General features: G+C 39.6%; 1 protein-coding gene across 1 annotated transcript in view; it reads left to right on the plus strand.

Annotated features, from left to right (window-relative positions):
• CCDC178 (coiled-coil domain containing 178) overlaps positions 1-12441 on the plus strand; it is a 268023-nt gene that overhangs the window by 59580 nt on the left and 196002 nt on the right. The window contains exons 11-13 of the mRNA XM_007667601.3: positions 3944-4039; positions 4266-4402; positions 12044-12227. Of these exons, the coding sequence (XP_007665791.2) occupies positions 3944-4039; positions 4266-4402; positions 12044-12227 (417 nt within the window). The remainder of the gene's footprint in view (positions 1-3943; positions 4040-4265; positions 4403-12043; positions 12228-12441) is intronic.

Consider the following 12441-nt stretch of genomic DNA (forward strand, 5'->3'; position numbering starts at 1 on the left):
CAAAGGAAGGTTAAGTGGAAACTAAAATAAAGTAAGGAATCACAATTAAGAGGCCAGTAATGAAGGGTGAAAGAACAGAAGCAGATTAAATGGTAAAGGCATATGAAACAATACAAACTGAGAGGAAAATGAAATAACTATAAATATTACTGGGGGTGAGGGGGCAGGAAAAGCCTTGAGAAAAGACTGTTATATTGTTATATTCTCCAAGAGCTTAGTACAGTACTCTGCACACAGTAAGTATTCAATAAATACAATTGATTGAGATGGATATTTTAAGGTCAGATCCCAAGAATAGGAAGGAAACAGGAAAGAGTGGAGCGGATGCAATAAAGGTGGTCAAAGGCAGGAAGAAGGGAAAGGAAAGGAATTCTAAGACCCTTAGAGAGAGAAAAACAGAAAAGCTTATATAAATAATGTATTAGGTCAAGTCATTGTTTTATTAAAACCTGCACAGCTCAGTTAATGGCATGTTATTTACAATATAATTTTTCCATCCGTTAGCATGGAGGTAAAGTGTTTTTTGTATTGCTTTCTAAATTCATGGGACTGTTCAGAGGAGAGAGCAACAAATAATTTTTATGTCTCCTGCTAATTATAAGTGTTCTAAAGAGAGGATTCTTGGGGAAGGTTTGAAAGTGGTACAAATGGTACGAGGGTGCCACTAATGTTGATTGATCTTCAATGACCATGCACATATACCAGGACAAAAATTGTGTTATTTTTGTTTGGTTTGTTTTTAACTGAAAACTGATTTTTGAAAAGACTGTTTGGGGCAAGTATGCGTATTTTGGGTTTTTTATTTTGCCCGTGCTTATATGGGAGACATTTTTATATGAAAGTCTTGTTTTGGCCTCACTATTCTTTTGAATCAAAATGTTCAGAATTGTTAAACCTACTTATCTGTCATTCTCTATTTGCTGCTTTCCATCTATGTTTTCCATGACTCTCCTATTTGCTCCTCATATCCAGGTCTCTCTCTTCCTCTGTCCCATTTATGTATCCCTCTCTGTCTTTCTCTTTAACCCATTCTATATTTTTCCTTTATTTTTACAAATGCCTCTTCTAATATATGCTGATTATATTTCTTGTGTATCTTGTCCCTGTTGAAGTCTTTTGAGGCCAGGACCTGTCATTAGCATTGCAGTGTAGTCGTGCCTTAGGGATCCTGTGAATTCTGTAGTCACCATGAAAATGCACACAGTCACGATGGTGGCTTACTCAAGAGGGGAGGCAACCTAGAAATTAGGGTATATGCTAAGAGAAGGCTTGGAATGCTTTACACTTGTGGCTTGTTCATTGGAGCTCATAAAATAGGTATATTTAATCATCCAGATCCATGGAAACTCTCTGTCCATTTATTTTATCGCTTCAAGCTGTGCATGAAAGCATCCACCTAGGTAATGATGACAGCCACAGAGAATGAAGACATATCCAGCACTCAGAACTTTCTGAACGCTGAAGGAATATTGTGGGTAAAAAATACCAAATTATCTTATCAATTGAATTCATCATTAGATAGATATGCGGGATCCATGAAAATGTCTAAGGAAAACTAATAAAACCAAAAAAGCCACCAGTAATACTCCCTCAATTAGGCATGTTGATGTCTTTCAGACAGTTATTGTCCTTGTTAGTGTCAGGAAATAAGATCTAACACTGAAATCTTTTAGCAAATACTCATTTGAAGTTTCATGGTGGACTTTATTTGCCAGACTGTGAATTCAGTGCATATACCCAATAGGCTTAAATGTGTCTTATCATTGATAGAAGATGATTGAAAGTTTGATGCTTTGTCAGGCTTTTAATGTCATTAGTGAAATCAGAATTCTTTGGTCAGTTGCAGGGTAGAAAGAAAATAACACTAGCTGATAATTCACTAGAAGTTCAATTGATTATAATCTGTGATCTGTGGGAATCAATCTTGAATCATTGTTTGAAGTATTTTTTTTTAAGAATTATGATTTTTGAGTTCAAGAATTTGGATAGCCAGAATTCTTCAAGAATATTTGCTAGCTATGTTTGAAAGGATATTCTGAATTAAGCTTTCATTATTGGCAAAACTGGTCCTCTAGAATGTAAGCTTCTAATGGGCAGGGAACACATCTACCAACTCTGTTACATTGTATTTTCCCTAGGACTTAATACACTGCTGTGTACACAGTAAGTGCTCAATAAATATGACTGATTATAATAAGGACTCCTGTGGTAAAACTTTTTTACACAGAGAGAAAACCAGGCCCTGATTCAGGACATAACTTCTTAAAATGGGAGCAAATTTTAAAACTCTTTTTGAATATACTCGATTAACTGGTGTTATTTGGTATTTTACTGATGGTTATGGTTGAGCCTGCATCCCAAAGCGATGCAGTCTTGGTCCATGAAGATTTTTGGGATGGAGAGCTTGCACGTAGGAACTGAATATAGTGCTAACGGTTTGCTCAGCAACACTCATGTTCTCCTTTCCCCGCTAGTCGGGTTCCTCCTGGGGCAATGGGGGCAATAAGCGAGGAGGTAAGCAGGAGCGCAACCCATGGCAAAGCACACCCAAGAGTTTCCTCTGCAAAGTCCATTTATGGACAAAGTAGCCATATCGTAATGTGGCCACTTTGGCTAGCTCTGGAGACTCTCAGGTGGCTGCCCCATTGGCTGTTCCCTGTTAGCCAGCTATTTTCAGGCTTCCCTGTGGATCCTGTTCACCATGTGATTCACCTGGGTTATTCTTTGGTAACTTCTTTAGCTACTTATGGCATTTCCAGCATGCATTCCCCTGTGCCTGGCACTTTCACCCTTGTTCTCTTCCCCCTACCCCCCAGCTCAGTGTGGTGAGGTGTAGTTTGGACTTTGGAAAGGGGCCATCCCAAAATCACTTTGGCGGAGGACTGATTCTATTTCATAAAAAATGAAATTCAGACTGGCTTTTCTTTTCACGGATTTCTCTGTTTGCTACCCCATATTTCAGTTCTGCCTCCTGGGTAAGACGAGAGTGGCTGAAGGACAAAAGGGGAAAGAGGGCTCTAGAGTCATACAATAGGGACAGCATGCTTCCTTTCTTGTGCGTCCTGTGTCTGAGTCCTGTGGAATATCTGTTTTTTTTGGAGTGGCCCAGGAGCAGGCCTGGGACAAGCAACTGATGCCCTCATGACTGCATCCAGCTCACAGTGGGGCAGCTCCAGTTACCAAGGTTCCTTACCTCATTGTCATCCCAATGGTCTCATCGAAAGAGTGGAAATATAGACCATGTCCACTTATTCATTCATTTTTTCATTCATTCAATCATCATTTGAGCATTTACTATGTGCAAAGCACTGTACTAAGTGCTTGGGAGAGTATAATATAGCAATAAACAGACACATTTCCTGCCCACAGTAAGCTTTCAGTCTAGAAGGGCAGACATAAATTAATATGAATAAATACATTAGGGATATATACATAAGTGCTGTGGGGCTAAGCCAGCTTCATTGAGAGACTAAGAAAGGTGAGGTAGAGAGGTCTTGTGTTCCTCCTCCGTAGTGGAAAGAGCAAGGGGTTGGGAGTCAGAGATCATGGGTTCTAATCACAGCCTTGCCACTTATGAGCTGTGTGGCCTTGGGCAAGTCACTTAATTTCTCTGTGCCTCAATTACCTCATCTGTAAAATAGAGATTGATTGTGAGCCGCATGTGGGACAACCTAATTACCTTGTATCTACCCCAGTGCTTAGAACAGTGCTTGGCACATAGTAAGCGCTTAACAAATGCCATCATTATTATTAGTATTATTACCCCACCTCCTCCCTACTACTCGCCCCTTCCTCCAGGCAAGATATTTCTATTGGAGAGTTATCCTAATTCATTAAAGTATTTAAGTTGGACAATAGGAAACCTATATTTTCTTCCCACCAATTTGAAAAGGTGACATCTGACATGAAAATAGCCTTAATTTTTAAAATTCCATTTTCTTAGATAAGTGAATTGAAAGCCCAGTTAGTGTCTCAAGAAGAAAAGAAAAACGATTTAGAAAGATGCTGTCGTCACCTGAATTCTGAATTAGAAAAAATGGTAAAGTTTTGTTTTTTTCATTCATTTCGTATTCAGTCTATCAGTGGTATTTATTGAGAGCTCACTGAGTCAAGCACTGTACCAGCTGCTTGGGAGACAACAATACAATGGAGTTGATAGACGTGTTCCCTCCCCACAAGGAGCTTATGGTCCAGAGGGGAAGACAGGCATTAGAAATATTGCTTTCTTTTAAAACAACCCCCTAACATTCTATTTTATTATTTAGAAAACAAAATGGAATGATGAGCTTTCTAGTCTGAAACTTAAACATGAGAAAACTCTTTCAGTCTTACATAAATGGACAGAAAAAAATTCCACACTTTCTTTAGCAAATGAAGGCTTATTGGATACTATCAGAGAAAGGTAAATGCCTTTTTTATTATTTATTTCCAGCATAAACCTAAATATTGCTAATGAATGGTCCCTAAACCTAGTATTTTGGGCAAGTTAACCATGGAATCTATGATAAGCCACATTTAGAATGTTGGTCAAAGCATGCATATTTTCAAAGCAAACAAATTATGATAAACAGTATAACACAGAGTGGTAGTATTGTTCTTGAGAAAATTATGTGTCATTATTATTGGCTGTTTCAACGGGCTTAATATTCTTTAGAATAAAATTTGTTTAACTTTTCATCTGGTTTTCCTTCATTTGTTTCTTATAAATTCTGATCATTTTTATTTCTTAAAAATGAGCCCAAATGAAAAATTCTTTGATTTCTTAAAATTTGAGAGTTCAAAAATATGTTTGTCTCCAATTGCTGATTTGTCTGATTTTTGTTCTGTAGTTTGAGTTGTCTTTGGACTACTTTTTATGTTTTTGAAAATATTTATTCTAGGTTCTAAATAACTTTGCTTTATTCAATAATTACTCTTCAGAAAAATTCACTACAATTGGTATGGTTGTATAGGTTAAAATGTCATAAAGTGCTGATTCATATTTGTTTCTAATACTTTTGGTCTTAGAGGTGAACTCAATACAAAACATCAATAAATCGTATTTATAGAGCGGTTACTGTTTGCAGAGCCCTACATAGTCAGTGCTTAGGTCTCCCAAGTACTTAGTACAATGCTCTGCACATAGTAAGTGCTAAATAAGTACAATTGATTAGTAGAAACAGAAAACATGCTCCCTGCCCTCAAAGAGTTTTCACTCTAATGGGGGAGATAGACGCACAATAATTTTCAGAAGGAACCCAGAAGGACTTTGGTTCTAATTGCATCTCTGCCACCTGTCAGCTGTGTGACCTTGGGCAAGTCACTTAACTTCTCTGTGCCTCAGTTACCTCATTTGTGAAATGGGAATTAATAATGATAGTATTTAAGCGCTTACTATGTGCCGAGCACTGTTCTAAGCGCTGGGATAGATACAAAGTTATCAGGTAGTCCCACATGGGGCTCACAGGCTTAATCCCCATTTTACAGATGAGATAACTGAGGCACAGAGAAGTTAAGTGACTTGCCCCAAGTCACACAACTGACAAGTGGAGGAGTGGGGATTAGAACCCATGACCTCTGACTCCCAAGTCCGGGCTCTTTCCACTAAGACACGCTACTTCTCAGACTGTGACAGTGAGCTCCGTCTGAGACATGGACTGCATCCCACCTGATTAGCTTGTACCTATCCCAGTACTTAGTACAGTGCCTGGTTCTTAGTAAGTACTTAATAAGTGACATTAAAAAAAAAGAAAGGAGGAAGGAGTGTTTACAAACATGGGATATAAGACAATTAAGCAGCGTGGCTCAGTGGTAAGAGCCTGTGCTTGGGAGTCAGAGGTCATGGGTTCGAATCCAGGCTTTGCCACCTTTCAGCTGTGTGACTATGGGCCAGTCACTTCACTTCTCTGTGCCTCATTTCCCTCATCTGTCAAATGGGAATTAACTGTGATCCTCACGTGGGACAACCTGCACCTCCCCCAGTGCTTAGAACAGTGCTTGGCACCTAGTAAGTGCCTAACAAATACCAACATTATAGGAGAAGCAGCGTGGCTCAGTGGAAAGAGCCTGGGCTTGGGAGTCAGAGGTCATGGGTTCAAATCCCGACTCTGCCATTTGTCAGCTGTGTGACTGTGGGCAAGTCACTTAACTTCTCTGTGCCTCAGTTACATCATCTGTAAAATGGAGATTAACTGTGAGCCTCATGTGGGACAACCTGATGACCCTGTATCTACCCCAATGCTTAGAACAGTGCTCTGCACGTAGTAAGTGCTTAACAAATACCAACATTATTATTATTATTAAGAGCTGTTGGAGACAATGGAGGTGGAAGATGTGGGGATTCAATACCTGTTCTCCCTCCTAATTAGACTGTGAGCCCCTTGTGGGACCTTGTAATCTACCCCAGCACTTATTACAGTTCTTGGCACTTAGAAAGTGCTGAACAAATTCCATAATTAATTATTACCATTAATAATAACAATAAGTGGCATGGTTGGGCCTATTAGTCTTTGAAACAGGAAGGAGTGAGGAGGAGGAGTGGCCACTGAAAGTCCAGAGGGCTTCAGAGAGACTTCAGCAAGGAAGCTGGTGATTCTCAGAGGAATTGGGAGAGATCTGGTCCTGTTGAGTTTTATGGACAGGAAAGGTTTAGTCAGCCAGATCACCAAAGACTAGGCTTACTGCCAGTGTCACCCTGGCCCAGCTGGCATACTTCTGCATGGAGAGAGGGAAGAAAGAGTGGAATGAGGTGAGGCAACAAGAATGCTATTGGCTGGGAATTCCTATGTCGTGTAGTTGTTGCTGACGTCCAAACTCCTTGTTGTGTCGCTACGGTAGGCGATCATCCCAAATAGGCTCTGCATCTAGACTGGCCTATTGTTTGGTGGCTGTAAGTGTACTACTTCTGGGGTAACTGCTGCCTCAGCCCTCTTCATGCTACTCACTTATTCGTGGCACACAACAGTCACCCAACAATGTCATTCCTCCTCTCCCAGAGCAAGAGTTTTCAGACAAAACCAAGGGTGAAGCACCGGGCTGGGGAGAGTCTACAAGGAAAAGGAGAAACCTGGCTCATCTTCTCTGCTTGGGTGTGAGTGCTTGATGAGGTGTCTGTAGGTTTGGAAAAGGAAACAAGAAGATTAGGTTGCAAGCAGCTGCTCCAGATACTCACCTGGGAGCTTCCTGGTGTCTCCAAAGTGCCTGTTGCTTCTGTCATCCTAGAATAGATTAGGCATATTGGGGAGAATTTTGACAAACAGATGGTCCAGATGTGCAAAATTAATTAAGTGATGGGTGGCCTTCACAGGCTTTGTTGTTACCCTTTGTATTAAGGTCTTTCTATCCTCGGAGAAGGTTCTGCAGCTGGAAATAGAGATAATGAAGACAAAGTGATTGACTCACTCGGTGGATGATGGAATTAAGAAGCTGGGAGGCTCTTATCATAAAATGGAAGAAAAGAGAGGCAGACAGTGTGGTGGGCATCCCACCAAAAGAGACAAAATCTGCAAACAGCTGTTGGTTGTTCCTTTCTGTTTCTGATAGGTCCCGAGTTAATAATAATAATAATGTTGGTATTTGTTAAGCGCTTACTATATGCCAAGCACTGTGCTAAGCGCTGGGGTAGACACAGGGGAATCAGGTTGTCCCACATGGGGCTCACAGTCTTAATCCCCATTTTACAGATGAGGTAACTGAGGCACAGAGAAGTGAAGTGACTTGCCCACAGTCACACAGCTAACAAGTGGCAGAGCTGGGATTCAAACTCATGACCTCAGACTCCAAAGCCCATGCTCTTTGCACTGAGCCACGCTGCTTCTCTATGAAAGCCTTGCATTAGGCAACACTTCCAACGGTTTGCTAAGCTCTTGTCTTAGGACAAGTGAGTTTGTGTGAGCGGTGCCGTGATTCAGTGGTATAAGGAAAGGACCTTTTTCCTGCAAGAACAGAATGAATTTTGCCGAATCTGACCTCTGATAAATAATATCCATACATTTGAAACCACTGCTGCCTCGTCAGAAAAAAGGGATGTATCTATCCCCTTTTATAGTCTGTATCCTTAATGGAATGTATCCCCTTTAAATGCTAGTGTTGGAATGTACCTCCCTTTATTACCAGTTTTTAAGAAATGTGTGACCAATTTGGTGAGACGATGAGTTTCCATTATATTATCATTTGCTAAGAATCGAGTTGATGAGGATGAAAATACCATTGGAACTATAGAATGAGGACTAAAGAAGTGAAGATAGATATACATACTCCATTATATGTCAAGTATATGTGTTACATTTTGTATTCATCCAACGCAAGAGAGAGAGACAAACGGTGGAAAAAATGCACTGTACTTCTCAAAATGCTCCAGTGTCTCCCATCTCACTCTGCACCAAGTGAAGCCTTTAAGACATTCCATGGCCTGCCCACCCTTAATGATTGCCTCTCACATTCTGCACTCCACCTAAACCCAGCTCTGGCTGCATGCTGCTTTTGTCTTGCCTGCTTCTGACCCATCACTCATGTTGTTCCCAAGATCCTGCATTCCCTTCCCTCCATTAAGTCTGCCAGACCTCAGCCTTTCCTATCTTCAAAGCTGGATTAAAATCTCACCTCCTTCCACAAGCCCTCCTGGGGAAGCGGCATGGCCTAATGGAAAGATCACTGGCCTGGGAATCAGAGAACCTGGGTTCAAATCCAGCTCCGCCATATGCCTGCTGCGTGACCTGGGTTAATTTGCTTAATTTCCTCATCTGCAAAATGGAGTTTCACTACCCATTCTCCCTTCTACGTAAACTCTGAGCCCCATGTGGGACCCGATGCCCCAGTGCTTAGTACAGTGCTTGATGCATAATAAGTGCTTAACCAATGCCACAATTATTCTTAATAATTACCAGTACATGCATTTTATCAACTCTGCACCTTGCACTTATGTATCCCATCCCAAGTACCTATGTGTGTATGTGTGTGTATAAATATATATTGAATGTTGAACGTAATATACAAGTATATTGAATGTTCAATTGCATATGGAAATACGCGATCGAACATTCAGACTCACTACTGCGAATACTTGTTTTGCTTCCCAATTAGAATGTAAGCTCCTTTTTGGGTGGGGGAGGGGAATGGGTCTTGTTCTTTCCAAACACTTAATACAGTGCATTGTCTTGAGCAGGTGTTTAAACAAATGACTACTACTCCCAGGAGACCATCAATTCTAATTCATTCCATGTTCCTTCTGCAACTGTTACTGGTTTGGAATTATCATCAGTGGTGATATGGCAGCTAGGAGAGACAGAGGCTGGGAGGAGGCTATTTCTGTTCTCCTGCCCACTGCAGTGCCAAGCAGATTCCATTCTGGAAGACCTAATAATTTGTTCACTCTTGTTGTAGCCTATAATGCTTCTAGTGGATTTGTAAGCATTCAGTATAGGCCTCAGTCTTTTTGACTATTCATTCATGTAGATTGCATCAGGGCACTAGCATTTGTGAATTTGTAAGACTAACTTTTTAATTTGTTTTTCCAAGTGTGACATTTTAATAAAAAAAATTTCAGCTTGCTTTTAGTTCTGATGGCTTGGGCAATTATTTGCATTTTCTAAATTCCTCTTTAATTCTTACCACATTTTGTATGCTTTTCAGGTTTATATTTAAATTCACTGTCTCCTCTGTCTCCAAGTTGGCACCCTGGGCATTTTCCTTGACTCCTTCCTCTTGCAATCTCTCCATATCCAGTCCATCATCAAATCATCTCATTTCTTCTACAACATTTTCAGGATCTGCCTTTTCTTGTCCATCCAAATAACCTTTGGCACTGGTCCTAACTTAACTACTCAATCAACCTTCTCATCTTCTCGCATCTAGTGTTTCCCCTCTCCCCACTGCTGTAGAAATAATCTTTCTCAAAAATCATTCTACATGCATCTCCTCATTCCTCAAAAAATGTCAATGATTGTCCATTCCTCCTTGGTAAAGGGGAAAGTTCTGTTTGTGAGACACTTAATCAACTGTCTTTCTCTTATGCAATCTCTTCTCTCATTACCTTCCAACTTGCCCTCTTCATTCCTCTCAAGTTAACTGCACCTTAGACTCATATCTTCCCCTTCTGACCACTTACTCATGCCCTCCTTCCTGTTTGGGATGTCCCCCTCCTTCCTATATAAGAGACAACTGCTCTGCCCATCTTCCAAAGCCTTTCTGAAATCACATCTCTTCCAAAAGGCCTTCTCTGATTTCTTAAATCCCCACCTTATATGCTCCAACTACCATTTCAATGCTTCGGTGCTCCCTAATAAGCACTTTGGTTTGCACAGCACCCCTATCATTTATGTTCACATCTTTATAATCCATTACTATGTCTTATCTGTAATTTATTTGAATATCTATCTTCCCCAGTAGGTTCCTTGAGGGCAGGGATCACATGTAGTATTGTGCCCGTCATTCTCTGCACCCAGTAGACACTGATGCTTCAGACTGATTCTGTTTTAGGCAGAGGAATTTACATCACTAACATTCTTGTTGCTTCCTGGAATCAGCAGATGTGTATGTCTAGGTGGAAAAAGCTCTGCCTAATTATCATTAATTAATATTAATCATTTATATAATTTTTCAGTCAACAATAGATGTACTTGAATAGGGTAACTTTATCATTTTCAGCTACTTTTGAGATATTATGCTTCAGCAATTAGTTTCATAAAGCTCACTTCTCCATCTCTTTAAAAAGGTAAGCCTTCACCGCATAGATTTGAAGTGAAATTTGTTGAAAATGGTTGGAAGTTTAATCAGTTCCTTCTGGTTAAAGAGACTTGTTTGAGCTTGTACATACACATATTCTGGCCCAGCACCCTTCCATAATGTTGGGAATATCTAGATTTGACGGTTTGGTGCATTTCAAGCAAGACAGAATCATTGATTGGGCTGTACAGTGAGTTTAAATGAACAAAGACATTTTTAGACAACAATAAGATATACTGCAATATTTCGGGAATGAGCTATCCTCTCAGGTAACAGAACAAAGACTTCTTCTAGGGGCTCTTAGACTATTATTGATTGTATTAAATTATCCAAACTTGTGGAAATGAGGTCATAAGGTAAGATGCTTCATATGCTCTAGTATTCATTCAGTTCTCATGTAAGGTGGTCTTTTATAAGAACTCCACATTAAGGGACATTTGTGTTATAGTATATGTGTTCTGACAACACCATGGATGCACACAGCTGTTTCTTCCAGCGCAGCGTGCACTTTGATCAAAGACTTTTCCTTAATTCGGCTGTTGCATTCTTTCCAAATCACATGGTGAAATATGCAGAACTGACTGTTTCAAAGAATATTTATGAATATTTTCCCACATATCCATTACTTGTAAAGGAATTAAAGTGACTTTGCACTAAAAAGCCACTGCAGGAGGCTGAGAAGGGGAGCAACATAGTAAAAATGACACCCAAGGAAGATACCTTGGAAGGTAAAGAAATTTATGAAAGGGAAGTTAGTTACCTAAGGAGGTTGGGCCTGAACCAAATGTGAAAGTAATTAAAGTCTGGAGTAAAACTACTTGGTGGTTTAGGGATTGATATGAAAAACGGTGTGGAGGAAAATGGGATAAAGCAGGGTTGTTGATTGGATTCGTTCAAATACATTTCTTTGTTTGGCTATAAGTACTGTATTTAGTTTTTGAATTATTCTCTCTCACATTCTATTAAGCAAAAGGCGTTTTATGTTAATAACTGAGCAATGTCTGTGCTATTAGATCTGCCATTATCTATGCTAAACTAAAATGTGTTACAGTCACGTTGTCAGTTCCAGGGGAAAGAAAAAAGTACTTAGATTTAGCACTATAAGAAATGCCATCATTATTGTATGAAAAGAAGGGCATTATGGAGGGGTGTTATGGTAATGGGAATTTAGAGACAACGACAAGAAGGTCAAAATTATGCTGCAGTTGCAAAATTAAGAATGAATCTTTGTGATCATATGAAACCAAACTGCCATCCATTCTTTTGAAATAAGAAATCAATCGATGTGCCTAATGTGCAGGGTTTTCTTTTATGATAGCCTAAGTTTTTGCTTTTCTTTCAGCTCAAAAAAGAAAGTTGAATATGAGACAGAAATCCAGTATTTAACAAAAAATACAATTAAAAATGAAGAAATGACCAAAAAAGTGGACAAGGAAATCATTCACGTTAACTCTCTCTACAGTGAAAGTAAAAATAAACTGGAAGAATGGGAAAACAAATTAACTCAAGAGAGAGATAAATTCATGGTTGTATCCCCTTTTCTGTTGATTTGAGAGAAATAGAATTTAGTAGAATTAGTTCCTTATTTATGGGTAGGAGTTGTGAACATTCATAAATGTGATTGCATCAATACATGTGCTCAGTGATAATGACTTATAAAAAGAATGAAGGAGTCCCCTCTGTCAAATCAGAAGGAAAAATCCAAGGATATCCATGGAAGTTTTTATCTTTGGTGTGCGT

Source organism: Ornithorhynchus anatinus, chromosome 7, assembly GCF_004115215.2.
Source record: "Ornithorhynchus anatinus isolate Pmale09 chromosome 7, mOrnAna1.pri.v4, whole genome shotgun sequence".
Taxonomy (NCBI): domain Eukaryota; kingdom Metazoa; phylum Chordata; class Mammalia; order Monotremata; family Ornithorhynchidae; genus Ornithorhynchus; species Ornithorhynchus anatinus.